This window comes from Cyprinodon tularosa, unplaced genomic scaffold (assembly GCF_016077235.1).
Source record: "Cyprinodon tularosa strain WSP-4 unplaced genomic scaffold, ASM1607723v1 ctg120, whole genome shotgun sequence".
In the NCBI taxonomy this organism is placed as follows: domain Eukaryota; kingdom Metazoa; phylum Chordata; class Actinopteri; order Cyprinodontiformes; family Cyprinodontidae; genus Cyprinodon; species Cyprinodon tularosa.
In genome coordinates this window covers 312780-323957 of record NW_024038004.1, presented here as the reverse complement: position 1 = coordinate 323957, position 11178 = coordinate 312780, and the positions used below count along the sequence as shown (strand labels likewise).

At 37.4% G+C, this 11178-nt stretch overlaps 2 protein-coding genes across 14 annotated transcripts in view; one reads left to right on the top strand and one right to left on the bottom strand.

The window, feature by feature from the left end:
• Positions 1-3219: 3219 nt before the first annotated feature.
• On the bottom strand, positions 3220-7699 carry brms1la (BRMS1 like transcriptional repressor a). 2 transcript variants are annotated; one of them, XM_038272522.1, is made up of 9 exons: positions 7538-7699; positions 6921-7084; positions 4434-4524; positions 4221-4348; positions 4063-4142; positions 3884-3980; positions 3714-3803; positions 3564-3628; positions 3220-3467 (listed from the first exon to the last, which is right to left on the bottom strand). In XM_038272522.1, the coding sequence occupies exons 2-9, from the start codon at positions 7057-7059 to the stop codon at positions 3369-3371; spliced, it is 789 nt and encodes a 262-aa protein (XP_038128450.1). In that variant the 5' UTR covers positions 7060-7084; positions 7538-7699; the 3' UTR covers positions 3220-3368. The 2 variants fall into 2 exon arrangements, with proteins under 2 accessions (XP_038128450.1, XP_038128439.1); XM_038272511.1 differs by having other exon boundaries at positions 4063-4348.
• Positions 7700-7786: 87 nt separating this feature from the next.
• Positions 7787-11178, top strand: part of ralgapa1 (Ral GTPase activating protein catalytic subunit alpha 1) — an 88376-nt gene continuing 84984 nt past the window's right edge. For 3 of the 12 annotated variants that reach the window (XM_038272422.1, XM_038272415.1, XM_038272454.1), the window contains exon 1: positions 7788-8353. In XM_038272422.1, the coding sequence (XP_038128350.1) occupies positions 8248-8353 (106 nt within the window). In that variant the 5' untranslated portion in view covers positions 7788-8247. Of the gene's footprint in view, positions 8354-11178 lie in introns of all 12 variants that reach the window. The other 9 variants (XM_038272441.1, XM_038272430.1, XM_038272448.1 and 6 more) reach the window with 5 other exon arrangements.

The window sequence follows — 11178 nt, the reverse complement described above, 5'->3', positions numbered from 1 at the left end:
CTATGTGTAAAGTTGTTGTTTTTTTCCTTTTTGCTCATCAGCAAAACATTTCACTGTAATTCTTTTCAAATTCTGTGTAAATGATGTTTTTAATATTTAAAGACCTTCAGTTATTGTTAATATGCAAACATTTTAAAAATACAAACCATGTTTCATAAAGGTTTGTATGCTGTAAATGAATAGATAATAAATCTTTCAATGGAAATAGATAAAATGTCAAATCATCATTCATCACTCAACTATATTCCAGCTGCACACAGGAATGTCTCAATAGATATAAATATTGAGAATTTTAAGTAATTTTAATAATTGTTTAATAAGAAAGGAAAGACTGCTGTGATGTTTAGTAAACTGTAATGGATCGCTTTAATAGTTTTAGTCCACTAAAGGTTGTAGCTACATTATTATAGAAGGAAAAAGTAAATCAAATAGTTATGCATCCAAAATATAAAAACTGAGAAGTTGAAAGCTTAAAACTAAAGTTTTTTTTTTTTTGTGAATTCGCTTAATCGTGTCATTTATTAGGAATCATGTTTTGGAGAAAAATGTTTTAACACCATCTATATTTTGAAAAATGCCTATCCATTTTATACTGCAAAGGTGGAGACTCTGCTGTATATCTGACTCAGATGTCTATAATATGTCAGCCTGTCATTAAGTAGTGGAAGAGCAAACCAAAGACTTGTTGGTCTGTTTAAGCAGCACTAGAATCATCAACCTTTTCTGCAAGGTGAAACATAAGTTTTGTATAGTAGAAATAAATGACATTTAGCTTCACTTTTTATACAGACCAAATCTGTAGAACAGTATACCAATTTTTAAAAGACAAAGTGTCCCTAGGCTATTAAGAAAGGCCAAATGCAAGATCTGATTATAAATATTGTAATAATTAATATATAGTTGTAATACTTACTTTTAATAAAAGAAAATAAAGGTAAAGATTGTCTAATATTTTTGATGCAAGGACATTTTTTTTTTGTAATTTATGATGCTACCTCTACTTTGCCTTATAATGTTGGAACTTTCTCAGAATTTACAAGTTACTTTCACCAGACATGCAAGTTTTACCTGCCTGGATCTTAGTTATGTCCTTAGATGATAAAAGTTACTTTTACAGAAGTTATGTATTTTCTCACCTGTAATTTGCTTTTTAGAACTTCTAAATTACATTCCTGAATCCTCAAAGGTTCTATAAAAGAAACCTTACAGGTAACTTTTGTAAAACCTAGTAGTCACTTTCCAGAACCTGCTTTCACCGAAGTCCCAGGTAACTTCTTGTAAGATCATATTTACTCAAGAGTTCCTCCCATGCTGTTAAATTTCTGCCACTTACAGTACTTTCAGTGAGGTTACTGCTTACTTTTCAGAACCATATATATTTTTGCTGGAACTAACAGGATAGTTTAAAAAACATCCTGAACATTAAGGGAGCTTGTAGAGAACTTGCAAACGGCTTTCTGAAAATGACTTGCATTCACTAAAGTAACTGGTTACTTTTAAAGGTATAGTGGAGGATGGTCTTTTTCTCAGTGAATCATCAAAATAAGTGGTCCTTCTAAATTTCAATTATTGAATCAGTCATGCCCTCGTCCCCATTTTCACTTACCGGGGGTGAGTCAGACATTGTGGAAAAATTGCAAATCTTTTTTTGGAAAGTAAGCTTGTATGAATGATGCAAAAAGCAACTTTTAAACAGAGTTTCTGTTTAAAAGTTGCTGTTTGCAACAGAGAAATGGGGCATGCATTTAATAGGTAATCCCCCTTGGGAGCAGGTATAGGGTTGTGCATGTGCCTTTTTTTTTAGTGGAGAGGACAGGTCTTTTCAAAAATTCACCAAGATCCCCCACTATACCTTTAAGGTAACAACTTGCTATGTTTATTCTTTTTATACAAGCTTGTGGCAGTGTTATTGAACATGTGAAAAAACAAAAACAATAAGTTGAGTGAATCTAATTTGATTAGAATTCGGTTTTTAACTGGATATGAACTGGATCTGTTCATGTTGGAAAGTTGTAAATTGGCACTTTGCAAATAAACCAAAGCAGGTACTTTTATTGAATTTACCTTTTTAGTGGATGCATTTATCTATGACGACAGGAGATAACGTTCAAATCTTTTCAAATATACTACCTCAGCTTTTGTCTTAAATGGAATCATGACTATGAGGTTTTATTTTATGGAAATTATAGATATATATATAAACAGCAAAGTCAAGCTAATATGTAATAATATCCCTTAACTCAGAACTAAACTCTTCATTGCATCATTGCTCCTGCTTTCTTATATTCTTAATTTTACATGTGGAAGGATATACGGTTTCTCCAAATATTTAATACATTCAATTAAAAATATCAAAGCAAATAGCTTTATAATAGTGGTTTGTGCACAGAGTGATTTAAAGCTCTATTAGCTATTCCTGGATCCTTTTGGATGGATTGGGTATTCTCAGTCCACCGGGAGCTCTAATGTGGAAAGCTGTTTAATATTTAATTCACACAAGTGATATAATGACCTGTGAAGATTATGGGCTTGGTGTTCTAAGGCCCCTCTTGGTCTAGTTGAATGAGCTAATCATCAATGTGTTTTTTTTTTTCTCTATAACCCTGTAAGACACAGACTAAACGTATAAAAACTTTTATTTGTAAAGAAAGATCCACATAATTAACAGGAAAGATAACAGTACCTGGCACAGGAGCAAATAAACTGTGTGGAGGTCAAAAGAAAGATGATCTGGATTTATTTTTTTATTTTTTTCTACATTTCTTATCATTCGAGCAAGAGCATATGAATGCTCTTGAATCTGTAAACTGAAGTTGTATTTCCTTTTTTCTTTTCACTCAGTGTAAAAATACAATGAGATTATAATACAATAATAGTTTCCTGGAAAAAACAAAAAACAATTTAAAAAACAAAAAAAACACTGTACTTAAGGGCTGTTAAAACCACAAACCAAGATGGTACCCATTTAAGGCTAAGGCAGGCAGCTATTTATTTATTATTGCTCTGATTTTAAAATAACAGCTGCTTAGAAGAGAACTGACTCACAATGAATAGCTGGAAATATTTATCCAATTATCCAATCCAGATGCAGAAAACTAGTACTTGTTTTTAGAAGTTTTAAACAATCCCTCCAAGTTAATAATTTCTTTACACCCAAGCCTGAGTTTAAACCAAAGCAGCCACATTTATTTGAAGGGATCACTAATGCTAATGTTATTCTTTTTTTATAGAACAGGAAAACCTCCAAAACTGGCAGCTTAAAATGTAAAGTTTTAACTCCCAATGGCTGTGAGGAGTAGAAGTATTCAGATTTGTGCCCATGCATTTTCTGAGGTTCTTATGTGCTTTTAAACATCCATGTGGGCTTCTCAGCAGTTAAGAATTGGCCTATTTTTTTCAGATCTGAAGGGGAAACTGCAGCTGTCGGCGTCAACCTTCACTCTGTGAGGGACCAAGGTGGCTACGGCCTGCAGCACAAAAATACAAACATTAAAAACAGATTTTAAAATGTACATAAAAACACTTAATACTGCAGAATTGGAGAGACAAACTTGCATGTGTACCTTCCTGATAGTTGTCCAGTCCTCCAGGATGTCCAAATCAGGTAGCATATAGACAATATATGGACGTAAGCTGTGTTAAGGTCACATTCTTAGCATTCTTAAGACATTTATAGTATATTTTGACATTAGACATTGAGAAACATAGGATATCAGAAACCACAGAAGGTCTCCTCCTCTTCTTATCTGGACTTAAAGCATCTTGTCTTTTCTTCCTCCCAGACAGCTCATCATTCCAAAGCTCTGAACACAGACAAATGACTCAGAGGTGTTGCAAGAAGCTCCAGAGGTATTACAGCACCACATTGCATCCATTGTGCTACCTGATGTGATATCTATGCTGTGTCTGTCCTCTTCCAGTCTTCTAATTTTCTCCTCCAGCTCACTCTGCACTGTATCAAACAATAGCAGTTTCTCGCTCTGCCCGGACAGACATAAGTTAGGAATTAAAACAAAGTTCAGCTATCCAGGATAAACTTTAAAGATAACCAGCGTTTCTAACCTCCCAGTGTTGGCATGCAGCCTGGATTTCACAGTTGTACTTGTTCCTCACAGAATCCAGACACAGCTTTCTGTAAATACCTGATGGACAGCAGTTAGGGCTTATAAGACTGAACGCTACAAAATGACTGAGCAGAATGGTAAATGGGTCAATTTTACCTGCAACTTTAGTGCGGACCTGCATGTTCTCCAGCAATACAGCTAGAGGATCGAGATATTCTGCTGCCCGTCCAGCCTCGACTTCCGCCAGTTTGAAGTTCACCTGACTGAGTCGCTCTCGATACAACCTGGAACACCATAATATTAGCAAGAAAGAGTATAACACACCGTTATTACACTCAGTGAAAGGATAATACATCAGATAGGTCTTACTGGTCTTTCAGATTGTTAAACTGTTTCTCCAGGTTGGACATTTCATCCAGACACGCTGTTCTCCTCCGCTCACAATCTTCCTCATCCATTTCTGGAAAAGAACCCCAAAAGGATCAAACTTTGGTGTTAAGTTACTTATACGTTTTCGCATTACAACCATAACGCTACAACTTTATTATTTAGATTCGATGTGATACATAAACATAAGTATGTGAAAGGAAAGAAGCTTTAAAACAAGGTACAGGTTAAATCTGATCCCTTCTTATTCAGGCCTCCTAATTTGTGAAACGCTTTCTTTCTGCAATTAAATCTGCAAGTCTTTAGGTTATATACTGTACTGGACTTATCTACCATCTTAGAACATATAGCAAATCCGAACTTTGCAAATTCATGTTTCAAAATGTATAAACCTCAGTTAGATTGGACAGAAAGCATCTATCAAAATTGGTTTTCATGCCTCACCATTGACTCACAAACGGATTTATCAAATTTAATACATAAATAAGCTTTTATTTAAAGGCACACTATGCAACATTTTTCAGTTAATTAATGTGTTCCATAACGTTATGGATGATTAAATGAGTCATTTCAGGTTGAACAAAGGTATTCTCGGCCGCCCTGGTGGTCTGTGGGGGAAATACTGCACTTGCAACTGCAGGAGCACCGACCCGCACCCACAGGCTCAGAAGTCTCGTGAGAGTCAGTCTTGCTTTACGGCGAGAACTGCTACACCCCCCAGTTAAAAGCATGCTCGTTGCTAGCACAGTGGCAATCTTTGTGCAGTAATGCTACGTTCACGCAGCAAAAGCACGTCTGCTGCTTCATTTTTGCTGCTTGTACCAGTTTGTTCTGAAGCAGCTTTGCTGCTCTGGCTGCGCGGTGCAAAAGTGTGTCTGAGGCGCATTGGGCGGAGCTTCACTAACCTTTCTCTGCCTTGCAGCTATATTTGCTGTGATCAGTGGGAATAAAGTAGTTTTAATATGTGTTTAAGTGAGAAAATACACCTGAAAACGTAATCAGTGCAGTCAGTTCATTCAGATTATTATCCTGCCTTCAATATTTTTTCTGTCGGAGCCGCTCAGACCCCCACATACCAGGGATGCGCCGACAGTATGGATCCCTTCATCAGCAGCGGTTCACCGCGGCAGCTGGTAGGTGTTTTTCATCTAAATAATCCAAACTGCATACTCTGCCGGCAGATTTCTACATTTTAAGTTAATTTAGGCGTCAATAAACTGTTTAAGAGGAGTGATCATCAGCGCTGTGTCTCTCTCCCTGGGTTAAACGCGCCCGATGCGCTGCTTCAGCTGCTCAGACGTGCTGCGCCTGGTGCTCAAAACGCGCCGCTGGACCTTTTGCTGCGCCTTGACGCGTCAACCATTGATTTTGCATGTAAACTCGCTGCTTCTGTCGCGCCAGGTACGTCCAGTGTGAACGCAGCATTAGTCATTCGCTGCTAAGATCAAAACAACCGCGCCTGGCTTGATGGAGAAACCAGGAGAACAGCTGAGCATATTTACGACAGTGCACTTTTACTTTCGCCCTCTGGGGGGAGCCTCGCTGGAAAATCAACACCGGTTGCATAGTGTACCTTTAAATTATTTCAGAGTAGCTTGTCCGTTTGTTACATACATTGTCCAGCTGAAAAGGTAAACAGACTAAAGGTTTTAGCAAGCGCCCCATGGTTCCTTTAGAAGTAACAGAGAGATAGTGCCTTAATACAAAAGTAACACAGTGTTCTTATTCTTTATTACATTTCTATATACTGGTGAAGATTCTCAGTCATCCAGGTCATAGTCATTCCAAAAAAGTAAAAAAAAAAAAAAAACCCCACTGGACTTTGTTTTCCAAGTTTGAAGACGTTTTGCTTCCCATCTAGTAAGTCTTTTCAATTCAAAATGTCTGGATTTGCGTTGAGTTCCAAGCTTTATAGAATAGGCCAACAAAAGTCTTGTTATGACTTAGAATACATGCAAGAAAGCCACTTGCAAAGAACAGGTCCACCCCTTAGTAATGGGGAGCCATTGAGGTTGTTGTTGGCCTGCAATACCTCATACTGGCCATGCCTCTGAAAAGGGGAGTCGTTATGGTCATTGTTGGCATGGCTGACCAAGTGAGATGTTTTGTCGCCTGCATAGCGAAGCAGGATTCCTTCCCACTATCATGCATGTTTTCTAAGCCATAACAAGACTTTGTAGGGCTGCACTATAAAGCTTGGAACTCAACGTTAATCCAGACATTTTGAATTGAAACACCTGACTGGATGGGAAGCAAAACGCCTTCAAAAAAGGGGGAAAAAAAAGTCCTGTGGATTGTTGTTTTTTTACTTTTTTGGAATACATTCTTATATCAACCCACATGTCTTCATTTCACTAACATAACTGCATACTTATATGTTGGTCCATCACATAAAATCCCGATAACAAATCCCTGTTCACATTGCGTATGTTATAAAAACAACTGCAACCAACTTTTGGGTTTCCTCACCAGAAGAGTCTCCATCCTCTGAGACAGAGGAGGTGTCAGATTCCTCCTCCTCTGAGCTGGAAGCCTCGTGCTCCTGCTCCTCCACATCCATCTCCTCTGCTACGCTCTCCTTCTTCTCTCGGTCACGGCGCACCGGCATCACACCAACAACCCCAATTTAGACTCTAAATGTAAAAAAAAACAAAAAAAAAAACATATATGGAGAATTCACTTAATGTATTTTGGATTCCAGATGGAAATTTGGGAAAATATTTTAGACAAAATTAATATTTTTTTTGTTTAAAAACATATTCTTATCTTAACACACTTCTGCAGTAAATTATTTGCTAAAATATAAGTCTTTACTATTAAATAAGCTGCCACATTTTAATCATGCCATGTTTATTACAAATGTGAAGAAATACATGAATAAATACAACTAATTGAAACACTTATTTGAAAAAATACAAGTTAAAGTAAACCAGTGTATTACTTTTCTTGTTATTTTTGGTAAGAAATCGACTTTAAAACAACTAAAGTTAGCACTTTGTTAGCATTTTAGCAAACCAGTTAGATAGCAATCGATATCAGACCACAAGTTTCCAAAAGAAGCGGTTTCGTTTTACAAAACAACTCACACTGTTGTTGAGAAGAGCGAGGACTGCTAGAACCCTTTCAAAGTTTAGGGGGAAAAAATATAAAATATTAAAAAGTGTTTTCTTTGCGCACAACTTGTGTCCCTGCCATGCTAAAAACAAATCTCAGAAATGCGCCTGCTTTGACATGGGAAATGTAGTTTTCTCCGAAGCGAGTAATAAAGAACCTACGGCCTACAAAACAGGGTTAGGACTACATTACCCAGAAGTCACTTTAAGGCGGAGAATTCCCTCGGAATTTTTAAGAGTGTCAAAAAATTTATCCTGGTGACCTTTAGTTAAATTACATTAAAAAAAAAGTATGCGACTTATATTTTAATACATTAATTGAGATTTGAAGTGTGTTGAGACTTATTTGTATTGATTTTTATCTGATGGCGATTTGTTTCCGCCATGACAGCCACCGTCGTTTGAGCTGTGGACTAGAGTGGAAGAAGGGAGGGGGTGCGATGGATGGATATGAGTCGGCCCGCTGGCCGCTGCGTTTTACACATTCGCCTTTAGTTTAGTCAGAATGGGGCTGATTTCCCCGCTGGATGTTCTCGGTTCTGTCATCGAGGACTGGTGTTAATGAGGCTAGGTTCTCGTGAGGGTTAAAGATTATCGTTTGTTTGTGCTACTCCGCTAGCCCCCCTCTGCTTCTTATCCTCACCGTCTTTTTTTCTGTTGTTGTTGTGCCTCCTGCTTTGGGAATGTTTTCCAAAAAGCCACATGGGGACGTCAAAAAATCAACACAGAAAGTGTTGGACCCCAAGAAGGACGTGTTGACGAGACTGAAGCACCTCAGAATTGTCATAGGTGAGTTAAAAAAATCCCTATAAAGGAGCTAGGAGGTTAGCTTCCTGTGGACATGCATACATATTTGGAGCATGTCAGGCTAATCTCAAACATCTATAAGTTGCTTTCTGTGGGAATAAATGGAGAAATATAGTTTCAGTTCTTCATTATTGTAACATTTTAAACTTTTGTCAACTGTTACTAAATAACACATTTTTTATGGGTATGTAAAACAGGTCATAATGCCACAAATGGTGTGGTTTTGAATTGTTATAGTAATTGTTGACATTTTGCATAGTGCTTTAGATGCAGGCAGCATCGTTGTTTTGAGATTTGTTTGAGGATACTTCGGTTTTTGTTTCATCTTTTAGGGCAGATGAGTTAATATATCATGAGTTAAGTTTGTTGGTTTATTGATTAAACTGATTTAAATATTGTAGCTGCCCTCTGGGAAGAGGCTTTGCAGTATTCAATGCAGGACCAGCAGATTCAGAAACAGCTTCTTCTCCACAGCCATCAGACTGCTGAACTGTTTTAAAAACTCTTAATCATATCACTGACTCCTCATCACACCGATGCTCCTAACCTCCATGTCAATGCATTTTTTTTTGCACCATGTTTTCTCTCTCACACTGTTTACATTTGATCACTGCTGCACTTTAGGGAATGGAAATGTAATGAAAGCTGTACAAAAATTTAGTTTTGTATGCACTCTGTGTATACAAAATAAAAATAAAAGTTTTCTAAGTCTAAGCTAAACAAAGTGTGCATCCAATTTTAAATATAATGCTTGAAAACAAGAACAAATAAAACAATATAGACATATTGAATAATTTCCTTAAATGGAGCCGAGGCGGAAGTTCAACTGAAGAAACTGATTGCTCTACTATATCCACCTGCGATACAACCAATCAGCTTTGAACCACACCTCCACAAAAGCCAATCGGCATCCAAGATTCATCTTAAAAGGCCTCCAGTTCGCACTGTCTGCTCCTGTGCGCAGGCTGTGGATGCGCTGTGTGACTTCGTTCAGATGACGGCCCCTCCTCCACCATCATAGCTAAAGCTTCATCAGTGTCATTCCTCCCAGACTCTTACTGCGTTCCCTGTCTCATCTCAACTGGTCCGGCAGAAGACCGCCATGTTGAGCCTGGTTCTGCCAGAGGTTTCTTCCCAACGGGGAGTTTTTCCTCTCCACTGTTGCTTCATGCTTGCTCATGATGGACAGGTTCTCTCAACCTGTGTTATTTAACGGACCTACATTTTCCAGGTCCCTGAGTGAAGCTCTAGAATAAGCTCACACAATCCACGAGCTCAGCATGTCGTCTTTGCTAACCAGCAGTCTACAGAATGACCAACTTCATCTATCTCCACTCCACCACCAGTTTCAGGCCTTGCTTGTCATGCTTATCTATCAAAATTCAGTGCTATGCTTCCTGCCGAGGTCTGAGTGCCAAAGACAAAGTAATTGTATGATACATTTCTCCTAATTGTCTTTTCTCTTGTGAGTTTTTCAGATTGAACTGTTTCTGCCTTGATGTAACATATCCAGTACAACTGGCCTCAAGAAAACTTCTTGGCATAAATAATTGTAAACAGGATAAAAACTTCAATTACCTGGGTCCACCAGTGTGAAAACACTCCAATCAATGCTTTGTTGAAGCAGCTTTTGCTGATCGGCCATCAGTTATAATGAATCTGATTAACTTGCAAAAAGAATCACCTGTCACCTGACCTTTTGCTTAAAAAAATACAAAATGTTTGCAATATGAAATGAATGAAGGGTGCTTCATTATAAGAAAATTTTACTTACAAAATGACTTAGCTACAATCCAACACAAAATACAACAATCTGTTAGTCATCTAAACAACAGATCTTCTTTTATGATATGGCATGCTGATTGTGTGAAAGAATGTATGCTGAAATTGAATCAAAGGAGGCTTTTATAACACATTATTTTAAGACTCTGCATTCCCAGAAAACCAGGTTGTTTCAGTTTTTTTTTTTACTTATCACAGGATATATTTACCATTTAATTTCCCTTTTCATGCACAAAAAGCTGTAATTCAAACAGGACAGTGATTACTTTTAAAACTCTGCACATTAAAACCATGGCTCTGTTTTCTGCGATTTAGTATTTGACTTAAAATAGGGAGAAAATAGTGTAATATTTAATAAATATAACCTTTGAACAGACTTAAAAATGTTTGCTGTAAATTTATAATAAATATTGAAATTAAGAAGACTAGGTTCAAATTTTACTTGTGGGCAAAATCATGCGCTGATGTGTGTCCTGAAAACTGAAATACAGATGCTGTGAAGCTTTATGCTGTCAGTCAGGTTGTGGTGATTTTTATTCGGGTGTGCCTGCCTTTTGCACAAGAACCTGAAGAGTGAGAAGTGTTGAATGGGTTTTCTCCATGTTTTAACACAAATAAAAGTCATATAAACAGGATGATGACCCTGTGTTCTACCTGATGAAGCTGTGAGTGCTCATGCAAGCTTGTATCTCGATAATAGCTCCTGCCGGATGGGGAAATAGCCTCTAGTATTTCCTGTCTATGTCCAACACAGTAGCTGAACTTCCTTTGTTTTTGTCTTTGTGAGAGAGGGGTGAGCTTCCTCTCTTTGCTCTGTAGGGAACTTAACATTTTGATAACAGCCAAAAATGCATGCAAACCATGTCTGCATGGAGAGTTTAACAATAGTATTTCTGGATTGCTCCGATTTTTGTAAAGCTATTAGTTTTATCATTCTAGTTATCATAACATTCAATCGTAACCAGTGTGGTTTGTTAATAAGATACGTCATTGTATTTGCTGTAAAGACAATTTAACAAAAGGCA

What these genes read in the sequence shown, in the direction of transcription:
- brms1la (XM_038272511.1), bottom strand. Translation starts at nt 7,059, where the DNA reads ATGCCGGTGCGCCGTGACCGAGAGAAGAAGGAGAGCGTAGCAGAGGAG. An exon ending in AGAGGATGGAGACTCTTCTG is followed by an intron (nt 4,525 to 6,920) that starts GTGAGGAAACCC and finishes GTTCTTTTCCAG; the next exon opens with AAATGGATGAGGAAGATTGT. An exon ending in TTTAACAATCTGAAAGACCA is followed by an intron (nt 4,349 to 4,433) that starts GTAAGACCTATC and finishes ATGGTGTTCCAG; the next exon opens with GTTGTATCGAGAGCGACTCA.